This window comes from Delphinus delphis, chromosome 16 (genome assembly GCF_949987515.2).
Source record: "Delphinus delphis chromosome 16, mDelDel1.2, whole genome shotgun sequence".
In the NCBI taxonomy this organism is placed as follows: Eukaryota; Metazoa; Chordata; class Mammalia; order Artiodactyla; family Delphinidae; genus Delphinus; species Delphinus delphis.
This window is the reverse complement of record NC_082698.1, coordinates 13,967,768-13,980,454: the sequence shown is the minus strand read 5'-3', so window position 1 is coordinate 13,980,454 and position 12,687 is coordinate 13,967,768. Positions and strand designations below refer to the sequence as shown.

General features: G+C 50.6%; 1 protein-coding gene across 1 annotated transcript in view; it reads right to left on the bottom strand.

The window, feature by feature from the left end:
• Window positions 1-12,687, bottom strand: part of HSPA12A (heat shock protein family A (Hsp70) member 12A) — a 68,300-nt gene that overhangs the window by 16,183 nt on the left and 39,430 nt on the right. Inside the window, exons 4-6 of the mRNA XM_060033544.1 lie at window positions 11,552-11,738; window positions 9,269-9,373; window positions 3,360-3,476 (exon numbers count right to left, since the gene is read on the bottom strand). Of these exons, the coding sequence (XP_059889527.1) occupies window positions 3,360-3,476; window positions 9,269-9,373; window positions 11,552-11,738 (409 nt within the window). The remainder of the gene's footprint in view (window positions 1-3,359; window positions 3,477-9,268; window positions 9,374-11,551; window positions 11,739-12,687) is intronic.

Sequence of the window (12,687 nt, the reverse complement as noted above, 5' to 3'; positions counted from 1 at the left end):
ACTGTGCCCATGTCAAGTGCTGGGCAGCCCTCACTGGCAGTGAATCTCAGTCCTCCAAGTGTAGGCCCCAGGCCCACCCCCTGCAGGCCTGCTTCTCCACGGGAGATGCTGCCCAGAGATTCATCTCCTGGCTCTGGTCCAGGCCTCTCCCCCTCCCCCAGGCCGGTGGAGGATGACCTTCAGCCTCCATGTGACCGTGCCATGAACTTGGGCTCGGGAGGCCTCCCATGAGCCCGGAAGGAGGGGCTCCACTTGCCACAGGCAAGCGGGGTGGACAGACGAGTTTCCCAGCTGCTCTGACGGAGAACCATCCCACCTCCTTCCTCATCCTTCCTGTTCATCTGTCAGAAGCCAGGCCGACAGGCAGCAGCACATCAGGTGGAAGGGCTGGTGGGCACTCTCAGATTTCAGAAGCTGGGCGGGCCAAGAACTGTGTTTTTTGCTCAGGTTCTGTATTTATCAGGTTTCTCCAGAGAAACAGAGCCAGTAGGATGTATGCATATGTAGAAAGAGCTTTATTATAAGGAACTGGCTTACGCGATTATGGCGACTGTCAAATCCCAAGACCTCAGCCGGCAAGCTGGACAGCCAGGAAGGCCGATGGTATAATTCCCTTGCCGGCAGGCTCAAGACGCAGGAGGAGGCGATATTTCATTTGGAGTCCAAAGGCAGGGGGAAAACAAGGCTCCAGTCTGAAGGCAGGCAGGCAGGCAGACAGGAGGAATTCCCTCTCATTTTATCTAGGAAGGTTCAGCCTTTTGTTCTAGTCAGGCCTTCCACTGATTGAATGAGACCCACCCACCTTAGGGAGGGCAATCTGCTCTATTTAATTGATTTAAATGTTCATCTCATCCTGAAACACACTCACAGCAACACTCAGAATGATGTCTGACCAAATATCTGGGTATCCCTAGGCCCAGTCAGGTTGACACATAAGCGTAACCATCACAGGTATGCATCCTTCTTACTCTGCATAATAAACGGGAGGTGAGGAGGGAGAGTTGGAGAGATGCTGATTTTGGAGAGTAGCAAGCTCTATTTCCATCTTGTCATGAAGACTCTCCCAGAAGACAGGCTGAAGAGGGTGCCCTGATATGCCACCTGCCCCTTGGCAGAAGTACAGATGGCTTCAACGAACCACCTGGATGCAAGTGATTTGAGAGCAGGGCTCCCGTCCTACGACTCGAGCGCCCACCACAGTTCTGGCACAGGAGGCCCCTGGCACAGGCTGTTCAATGAATAAATGAACGAGTGAACAAAGAATGAATGAATGGTACCTGCCATCTTAGAATCCATCCAGTGACTGTAAACTGAACACAAGTATCAAATCAGAGCTACAAAGGGCCCAAAATTAAGCTGCACAGACACTGTCCTGGACAAACGTTACCCGGCATGGAGAGGACATGCCGGTCCACAGGGTGTCTCTGGGCCTCAGGAAGCAAATTCCCCCATCCCCTCCGTCTATGCTGGCCACCTGGGCCCTGCCCAGGAGCTGCCGGCCCTCCTACTGCCTGAGGTGCCAAAGCCTAGAGGACGCCACACCCCCCTCAGCCTGGTTTCCCCCTTGGCCTCCCCAGTGTAAGGGGCCTCTCCCCACACTGGCCCCACCCTCTCAGAGAGACAGTCCTTGAAGAGCCGGCCCAGGGCTCCATGAGCCCCGACAAATCTACAAGTCACCGCACCTCTTTCTTTTTCAGGCTAAAACTAAGAACTGTCCCCTTTCCGGGTCACGTGTTTGTTGCTGAAGTCTTCCCATGGGCTGGAAAATGAAAGTCAGAACCATGATTCTTGAGTATCCTTCCTGGGAAAACTCAGGATCCCAGGCTGTGTCTTAGCAGACAGCCATGTCCCGGTGTCCCATCTTTGGGTCTCTGGACACTGCCTGAAGCCTGACACCAAGGAAAAGCTCCCTGATGCCCAGGGCTCCCATGGACAGTGAAACTGCATTTGTGTCTCTTCCTTTTTAAAGAAGTTGCCTCTTTCTGGAACTTCCACCTTCTCCCTTCATCCCTATAAAAACAAATCTATTTTTGGCAAACACAAAGACTGAGCCAGATTCTCACGCTGAACAGAGGAAGGGGAGAGCAGAGGAGCCAGCCTGGGGCAGGGAAGGGAAGGAAGGGAATGGGAGAGCACGGGGGAGGGCGGGGCGGAACACTGCCCTTCCTTGAACTCTACCTGCAGCCTGGAGTAAAGCCTCAAGCGTCCAGGACAATTCATGACGCCAAGGTGCCTGGGGCCATTTGACCGTGTTCAGAGATCAGCGCTGATTAGATGGGCGTTTTGAAAGGAAAGGTTTATTTATATTTATACATATGGCCACAGACTCAACATCAAAGGTGTGTCTCCAGGGAAAGGTGGCTCTCTCCTGAGAGGTGTGGCAGGGGACAAGGGGACATCTACGACCTTTGTGATCTTCCCCAGCCCACTCAGGTTGGAGGCTCTGAAAACTGAGTCTCAGCACAGACTCGACCCAGGCCCCAGGGTCGGCTTTCATTTATGAACCCCGGGGACTATGTACAACAGGGGCCAGCTCTGTCCCCGGGACCGGAACAGCAGGTCAGGACGGCCTCTGCCATTCTTGCCACGAAGTCAGACACTCATGGGAGCCCCATCGTGGCACAGGTTGTCCGCAAACAACGTGAGGGTTGGAGGCCACGGGGGTTTTGGCACCAGGGGTGCCCGCTGCACCCACGAGGGATGGGCGGGCCGTCGACGCTGGGATGTTCTGGCTCCGTGGCGCCATGTTGACTGGCTCGCTCCCTAACTGTACCACTGCCCTCACCCCGCTGTGGGCGTCCTCCACCAGGCAGGTCCAGCAGTCCCCTCCCCTGTCTGGGGCGCCTGTACATGCCGTGCTCCTGTGTCGCTCCTAAGATGAACTGTGCAGAGGACAACCGTACCCCCTTTATTTCCCAGCCGCATAGGTGCAGCTTTCGGCCTCCACCAGGCTGATGGGCCTGGTCCATGGCCATCGGCATTGTCTTTATTTCTTCCTTGTTCAAATATTCTTGTTCCCCAAGCCTTTTCCTTGAGGGTCTCACTTCCATTTGCCCACAGAGAAATACCTCTGAACCTCAGTTTGCAATTCTAGCCCCAAGGAACCTACAGGGGCAACAAGACCTGGAAATGAATAAAGTCAGAAGGAAAACTGAGCCCAGCCCCTCCCCTTGTCCGTCTGACCCCCGCTGCTCCCCGAGGAGGAAGCTGAGGAATGGGAAGGCTCCTGGCCCCCCACCTGTGGGAGACCCCTCGCTGCCTCCCCAAGGAGGCCTGTGAATGCTGGGGGACCCTGGAGTGGAGTGACAGCCACCGCCAGGTGTATCTTGGGCCCTGCATGCCCCCAGCCCCGGACTTACCTGGTAGGCAGCTTGTCTCATGAACTGCTTGGCGGGCTGTTTCCAGATGGCAGGCACTGTGATAACCCATCTGACATCAGAGTTCTCGAACTCTGAACCCGTCTGATCGCTCAGCTCCTAAAGCCAAGGAAAATGCAGCAGGTCAGGTGGACAGAGCTGGTCCTCCTGTGGCTTTGCTGAAAATCCAGGCTTCCTGGCCGTGAACTCTCGGGGCATCTATTCCGCGGCCCCCCCGAACTTATCAGCGTCAGGAACAAGAGTCTGTTTTCCGAATATACAGCAAACAGGGAGCCCCCAGCTCCTTCCACTCCCTGGATGTGGCTGCAGGTGGGAGATGGGCAGATCTGAGGCCTCTGGCCACTTCCTAGTCATGTGACTTAGGGCAAGTGACAACCTCTCAGGCCTCAGCTTCCTTATCTGTACAGTAGGAATAACAGTAAGCTCATACAGTTATTGGGAGGATTGATAATTTCCCGAGAGCTACACTTCCTGGCAGCTTGCTCCAGTGTCAACCTTGTTAAGCCCTTTCCATAGCTCAACCGCCATTAATCCACTTGAGAATCCTGTTAGGAAGAGATTCGCACTGCCCCTCTTCTACAGGTGGCAAACTAAGGCCTGGATACGTTCGGTATCTTTGTGATGATTGCCCAGCTAGAAAGTAGCAGAGCCAAAGTTTGGACCCAGACGCAGGTCTATCTTGACTTGAAAGGCCAAGGTCTTAACTAAATTGTTACTTTTGGTCTCGTATCTGATCAGTGCCTGGCCCACAGGAATGCTTGACGACTGGTAGCATTTGTTAGCAGAGTTGTGTCACTGTCACCCACCTTACTGCAGGCCCAGCACATCAGTGGAGTTTTCCTGGCAGGATGGTAAGGGTAGGAACAACATGACCTAAGCAAGAACCGTGCTGCCCTTGACTTTCAGTTAATGTAAAACCTATCTACAAAACAGAAACAGACTCACAGACATAGAGCTCAGACTTGTGGTTGCCAAGGGTGGAGGGATGGGGAGGTAGGGGAGGGAGAGGGATGGACTGGGAGTTTGGGCTTGGTAAATGCAAACTATTGCATTTAGAATGGCTAAACAACAAGGTCCCACTGTATATGCAATCTCCTGGGATAAACCGTAAAGGAAAAGAATAATAAAAAAAAAAAGAATGTCTATATGTGTATAGCTGAGTCACTGTGCTGTACAGCAGAGACGGGCACAACACTGTAAATCAACTCTTCTTCAAAAAAAAAAAATCAGTGGGACCCATGTGGATAAACAGGACGGGTGGAAGCATCAGAGGTTTCCATCAGGCCCAGGTAGACAAAATATGTCTCTAGAATAGCTCTCAGACTCAGTATTCCCACCGGTAGAATGGGAAGAATAACACTAACCCACAGCGTTACTGGCAAGATTAAATGAGAACACACAGGGAACATCCGGCCCAGAGAAGACTTCTGGTTGATGCTTGTCCCCCCCTTCTCCTCCCCTTCCTGTTGCCACATTCACCAGACAAATCTGAAATCAAACCTAAACACACACTGATGTGCTTCTGCATCAAAGTCCGCTCTGGGGACATGTTTCAGAAGATTAATAGGCTGGCGGTTTTTTTCCTAATGGGTATCTCATTTTCTCTATTGTTTCACATAGTTATCTTGGGGCTGACCCACCCTCTCACTGAACTAACTTCCTCTTTGATCGGTAAGTTTTTTTTCCCTTTTAAAAAAAACTTTTCATCTTTCGTTGTGAGAAAATACACGTAACATAAAATTCACCATCTTAACCATTTTTAAGTGTGTGGTTCAGTACATTCACTAAACTTTTTTTTAATAAACATGTTTTTAAAAACATCTCTGCTTTAGACCAACACGAAACAACCTTTTTTTTTTTAAGTTGAGGCATAACTGATTTACAATGTTGTGTAAATTGCTGGTGTACAGCAAAGCGATTCAGATAGATATATATAGATATATATACAGATATATATATATGAATGAATATATATATAGATATGAATGAATATATATATGAACATATATATATATATATATATGTTCTTTTTCAGATTCTTTTCCATTATAGGTTATTACGAGATACCGAATATAGTTCCCTGTGCTATACAGTAGGTCCTTGTTGTTTATCTATTTTATATATAGTACTGTCAAACTCCTAATTTAAATCCCGAACTCCTAATTTATCCCTCCCCACCCCTTTCCCCTTTGGTAACCATAAGTTTGTTTTCTATGTCTGTGGGTCTATTCCTATTTTATATATAAGTTCATTTGTATCATTTTTTTAGATTCCACATATAAATGACATATGATATTTATCTTTCTCTGTCTGACTTACTTCACTTAGTGTGATAATCTCTAGGTCCATCCATGTTGCTCCAAATGACCTTATTCCATTCTTTTTAATGGCTAATATTCCATTGTATATGTGTACCACATCTTCTTTATCCATTCATCTGTCGATGGACATTTCGGTTACGTCCACGTCTTTGCTATTGTAAATAGTGCTGCTATGAACACTGGGGTGCATGTATCTTTTTGAATTTGCATGTATCTTTTCATCTTTTCCGGATATTTGTCCAGGAGTGGGATTGCTGGTGAAAGAGCCATTTTTTGTTCGTGTTTATTTTTGTTTTTTTAATCACGTTTTATTTCCTTGCAGGTCTGCGCTGGGCTTTAAAAGCAGGTGAGCATGTGATGGGTTGGGAGGGATTCTAAGTGTGGTGCCTATAACATTCCAGGCTATTTTAAACTCTTTAAACAGGAAAAGGCTCAAAGGTGAATGATGGGCTTCCCTGGCTGTACGGAAAGTTGTCTGATGAGCTGTTTGTTTGCCAACGGGTGGAGATCAGCCTGGAAGGGAAGGAACCCGGCACTGACTGAACATCCCACGTCAGGCACTTTCACTGACTGTCCCTCGTGAATAGTGAGACTGCTCCAGGGACGTGATTTCTGAGATATTCTACTTGAGCTTATTCTGGTCCAACATGCAATAGTCCCCCTCTGCACTGAACCCACCTGCCCCTCAAACACCAGCCAGCCTCTTATGCAGGGCCTAGTTCCTATACACCTCCTCAAACAGCTCTTCTGCATGGAATTTCTTTACAACGTGTTCCCTGCTCAGAGAAGGTTCCGGAAGCTTCTGGCTGAGCCGACAGGTCCACAACCACCCACCTACCCACGCCCGTGCCTGACCTCTGCCCCCTCCACCTCCTCCCTCCCTTGAGAGATGGGCTGTTCACGCCTTTCTTCTTGGCCAACTTGAAACACACTCCAGTGTCGCAGACTTTCTCAAGTTCTACATCTTCCCTGAGTCCCCACGGCTGCTCCTCTTATTCCGGAGACCCCCACCTCCCTCTGCCCCTTCATCTTTCTCCAGGAGCTGAGCCCATCCCTCTGAGATCCTTCTCTTCAGGCCGACAGAGGTCCACCTCCTCTCTTGCTTCGCCGTCTCCTGGACCAATGGCGGCTTCCCTTCCGCAGGTCCCCGCCGGCCTTACTGCTCCTGCCTCTGGCTGGTCACCACCTTCTTCCTGAAGCGAACCCAGCCCACCTCCCTCCCACTTCCTTCCTTAGAATCCTCTCCCCACCCCTTGTCATAGAAGAATTTTTTCCCAGGAACCACTCCCTCCCTCCACCCCACCACCTTTATCTCCCTGGTTTTCATGTTCCTCAAATGACCCCGCAATTGGAGTCTCAGCCTCGCCCTCAGCCCTCGGACAGACCTGCTTCAGGATCTGGGTGAGGTGCTAACATATCACTCTCCTCTACCTGCAGGCCCTCGGGACCACGTGGTCTCCCCTCCTCTAAGCTATCCTTGTGGCCATGGCAACCCATGTGAGAAATCCTTTGAGGGCTCCCCACGACCCAGGAAGAATTCCTTCGCCTGGCCCTTGGGGCTTCACACGATCTCCGTCGGAGCTTGCTGTTCCCTCTCTCTCTGCAGCCTCGCCCTTTGCCTGCTCCAAGCTGCCTGCTTCCCACAGCGGTTTGCTATGTTTTCTTTCCCCTGAGCTGTGCCTGGGCCGTTCCACCGGTGCAAAACACCTGCCCTTCCAGCTGCTGCCTGTCAGAGGCCCGCAATCCCTCTCCTCCGGGGAGGATTCCCTGCTGCTGCCCTTGGGCAGAACCTCTGCCTTCACCGAACACTCAACACCCACGGTTACCCCCTCATGACACCCACCCATCGACTGTATGCACTGGGTTTCTTTCCACGTGGCCAGAACTTGCATAGCACCTGGCTCACAAAAAGTACTCAAAACAAGAGGTACCTGAATGGATGAAAGCAGTGTTACGACCTCACCTCTTTGTCTCCCTCTAGCCCTATTTCTAGAATTCTATTCTACTCTATTTCTAGAATTCACTAAATTTCTTCTAGCAATCACATAATACCAAATGCTTCTGAAGTTCCCAATTCTTTTTCGATAGAGTTTAATACACGAGGCTCTTGAATCATCTGATCTACAGCCGCTCATCGCCACGCTATGCGAGGGGACACCGAGTGGATGGCTCTATTCCATTCGGAAATTAGCCATTTTCTTAATTCTGGGCCATCACTGAACAAACCTTTGCAAGGGCCAACCAAGGGGGCTTATTCACCTGGTCAGTTTCTTGCATGGGGTCTGGGGTGGGGGACATGGAGGAGAGGGGGGACAACAGCAACTATTTACCAAGTAAGTAGTTGCTGAGCCCCCAGGGAGGCAGTTAACATCTAATATTTCACTTACTATCAAACGACCCACGAGGCACAGTTATCTGACCCCCTTTTCATGTTAGGAACGTGGGTATCAGAGAGAACGAGCACCTCACCCAAGATCGCACAGCTGCTGCATGTCTCCCGCCTTCCTTTCTCTTGTTTGTTTTACTGAGGTATAATTCACATACCACAAAATTCACCTTTTTAAAGTGCACAGTTTGGGACTTCCCTGGTGGTGCAGTGGACACGGGTTCACGGCCAATGCAGGGGACGTGGGTTCGATCCCTGGTCCAGGAAGATGCCACGTGCTGCAGAGCAACCAAGCCCGTGCGCCGAAACTACTGAGCCTGCACTCTAGAGCCCACAAGCCACAACTACTGAAGCCCTTGTGCCACAACTACTGAAACCCACGGGCCTAGAGCCCATGCTCCGCAACAAGAGAAGCCACTGCAATGAGAAGCCCACACACCACAACGAAGAGTAGCCCCCGCTCGCCGCAACTAGAGAAAGCCCGCGCGGCCAGAAAAGTAAAATAAAATAAAGTGCACAATTCAGTGGGTTTTAGTATATTCACAAGGTTGCGCAACCATCCCCGCTATCTAACTTCATCACCCCCCAAAAGTAACCCATACCCCCTGGCAGTCACTCCTCTGCCACTCCCCCAGCCTCTAGCAACCACTAGTCTACTTGCTGTCTCTATGCATTTGCCTCTTCTGATCATTTCCTACAAATGGAATCATGTGTGGCCTTTTGTATCTGGCTTCTTTCACTTAGCATAATGTTAGCATAATGTCTTCAAGGTCCAGCCATGCCAGAGCAGGTGTCAGTACTTCACACCTTTTGAAGGCTGAATAATATTGCAGCGTATGGGTGAATCCCATTTAGTTAACCATTCATCCACTGATGGACATTTGGGTTGTTTCTGCTTTTTGGTTATTATGAATAGTGCTGCTAGAAACATTCATGGACGAGTTTTTGTGTGAATATATGTTTTCACTTCTCTTGGTACATACCTAGGATTGGAACTGCTAGGCAGATGGTCACTCCGTGTTTAACCTTTTGAGGAACTGCCAGGCTGTTCTCCACAGCAGCTGCACCATTTTCCCTTCCCACCAGCAGTGCACAAGGGCACATTCTCTGCCCTGAGGCTGTCCCTGCTCCCCTAGCTGGCAGGTGCCCCCCTGCCCCCAGCGCAGGCTCTGGCATGTACCTACCTTCAGCGCCTGTTCCTTAAAGTACCGCAGGGCATAAGCAAAGATTTCAAGAGCTTTGATTTTCTTGCCATTTGCTGCCGTCAGGTCTGTATCCATGGTGAGGTCCTAGAGCCGGGACAGGAATGAAATAGTAAAAAGAAGGAGAGACATGCCTTCTGGCTTTAAGCACTGTCACTTGGAGACCTGGGGAACCCAGTGAACCATGTCTGTGTTTCCTGGTGTTTGAGGGGCAGCCTAGGACGGCACGTCCCCCAGGACAGGGCTGGCAGCAATGTCCCCTTACTGTGTAGGGGGCCCTGGCTGCTCCCCTCAGGCCCCACCTCCACTGCTCCCTTCTTCCCTCCTTCCCTCCCTCCTTCTTTTCCTCTCTCCCCTGGATCCTCTGGGGGCAGAGGTTTCGGGGCAGCAACAGAGCCCAGGAAGAAAAAAAAAAGGCAGCAGATGCCACTCCTGATGCAATTTACATACTATTTCCACATGACACATATGGTCACCCTTGGGAGCCCCCCTAATGGAAGCCTAGATAATCACACCAAATCACTGACGCGCACGGTGCTAAACAGACACGAAGCTTTCACTTCCCGATGAGCTGCCAACCAAGTCACAAAAATAGAAGGGCTCCTATTTTAAGGACTGTGCGGTCTAATCCACTGGGAGCCCAGCATCATTGCCTTCCTTCCTCTGCCAGAAGCTACAGCAGTTGCTGAGTGCAGTCCTTGGGCGTAAGATGCTCCGTGAGATGCCGGATGGACTGCGGTCATTAAAAAATGATGAAAATAGTCCCCAGAGGGTGGGAATGGGCAGAGAGGGGAGCAAAAATCAGGAGAAAACCCCCGAGTCTCCTGGAACCAGAAGACGCGTTGCCGCCAGGGAAAAAAATCAGTGTGGTCTCGGGATTGATCCAGGCTGGCCTTTGGTCTTTGCCTTTGGACTGTGAAGGGGTATCAAGCAGCTAAACTGGCCTTGTGGGGCCTGCCCATCATCCTGAGCCCTCTACACATGCTCACTCCTCCCACATCTGGGGCTCAGCAAAGACACCCCAGCTTTGGGGTGGTGGCCCCCAGGCGGCTTCCGGGCATCAGGAAGCCACAAGCTTGGAATTGAAAAATTCAAATTGAAAAAAATTCCTGGGCTTCCACCTGCAGGAGATTCCTATTGGGCACTGCTGAATCCTATCAGGTGAAACAAGAAGGGTGCATTTTGAGGCGAAGTCAGTGTGCTTCAGAGAGAGACACACACACGGGTGAGCACCGAGCCCTGGAAGGCAGGGTGCTGGCTGCAGCGTTTCCCAGTAACATTTGTTTTGTCATCTGCAAACACTTAACAAGCAGACATATGAAAGCAATAAATAATAGACGCTAGCAATTGACTTTAACTAAGGACCGACCGGCATGGTTCTGAGAGCTTTGTGTATTTTGATTCCTTTAATCCTTACAACGTCCCCGTAAGAAAAGCACTGTCCAAGTCTCCATTTCACAGATAAGGTAAAGCAAGGCAAGGAGAGTCTAAGTGACTTGGATTAAGTATCTCAAAGGTGTCAGAGGTGGGATTTAAACCCAGGCCATCTGGCCTCATGGTCTGTGGTCTTAAACACTATCACCATCCTGCATCTCTAAGTACTGAGAGTTAAGGAAAATTTAAGGGATAAAATGCTTAAATTGAAAAAATTCTATCCTATGGCTCAACATTTCGATGAAGCTTGGGGGAGGGTGCTAATCAACTTGGCCATCTTACAAAACCCTGGCAAGTTGAAAGCAGAACTACTTCAGGCATTGGGCCTCCAATTATTGGGCCCTTGACTTCCTGAGCTACCTCCTTCCCCACAGAGAAGGTTAATGAGCCATTGTTGCTGGTTGTTACTTCCAAACCGGTTAGTTATAACCACTACCCTGAGCCCCCAAAATGCTCCCTCGTCCCCGAGTCCTTCCTTCAGGATTCCTTGATCTCCCAACAATCCTGCAGGTGAAGGGGGATCTCCTGGCACAGCAGGGGTCTCCCAGCCCCCTATGCCTGTGCTCCATCCAGGCAGTGTCTCTCTGACTGGTCAATTCCCAAAGCAAACAAGTTGCTAAACATTCTGAATATCTCCCTGCCCGTGTGTACGTCAGAAAGTGCTGTGTGTTCCACAAAAGTGTCATGTGCTCCAGGTTGTTTCTAAACTCGAGGTGAATGGACATTCATTTCTGCTTGGGAGAAACCTGAGGGCCCCCAAGGTCTGGAAAGGCTGGAGGAACCTCGGCTCTCGAATGTGGAGGACGTGGGGCCGGGGAGTGGCTGGCTCACCCCAGTGGTGTGCAGCTTCATCTTGAACTTCTCCAGGTACAGCCACTGCTTGGCCTCGTTGGGATCCAGGTCGTGGTAGAAGTCCCTGGCGGCATACCCGAAACTGTGGAACTTCCTCTCCGGAGTCAACAAGATGGTGGTCGGAGTCTTCTGGTTGGACACCCCAGGGTCGCCTCCTTCCCATCGCCTGCCACCAAGGAAAGGCAGAGGTCATGGGCCTTCTTGCGTAATCCCAATGCAGGCGGCACTGGTGGGAGCACCTACTGTGTGCGTGGCCGTTACAGATGTGAGTGCCCATGGTGGCTGCCAAAGGCGCCCTCTGGTTTAGCTGGTTGAGTAGCGACTAGAGACACAACTTCAGTCAATAAGAAAAAACGAAAGGGACAAGTACCAGGTTCTTGCTAAGTAACAAAGTCTGCTTCATCCTTTCAGCGTTTACTGAGCATCTACTGTGTGCCAGCTGCTAGCGACACAGAGATGAAACATTTATGTCTCTGCCTTCAAATAACTCACAACCTAGTAGGTAATGGTTTTTTTTGTTTTGTTTTTTGGCTTGGGTTTTGGTTCCTTAATTTGCAAGCACTCAATAGCAGATGGATAGCTGGTCTGCATCCTCTTTGAAACAGGTAGGGTATAAACAAACACATAAATACCTGCCTCATCAGATGGAAATGAGGGGCCCAGGGAAATGTCCCAGAGGGGTCAGAGGAGACAGAGGCGCCAGAGCTGGGGTCTTGGAAAGAATGCAGGGCTCAGGAGAGACCTGATGTTGAAGGAGGGAAGGACACTGCAGGCTGCTCTGAGGTGGGCAAGCTAAGTGACTGTGTAGGTTTGGAGAAAGCGTGTAAATGAGAAGGGTGCTTGTGTACATGTGTGAAAAACGAGACTGGGAAGGTGGTAGGAACCAGGCTGAAGAGAACCCTGAGGAGTGAGAGATTTAATCAGTGAGTAATAGGGAACCACTGAAGGTTTCAGAGCAGGGGCAGGACAGAAATCAGAGCTACTGTTGACTGCAGCGAACTGGACCAAAGGGCGGGAGACGGGAAGCCAGGTGGCTGAGCAGGAGACTCAGGCCTCGAGGTGAGGGAGCTCATACGGGGGTGGAGAGCCCTGGGAAGAGAGAGGGGGGACGACGG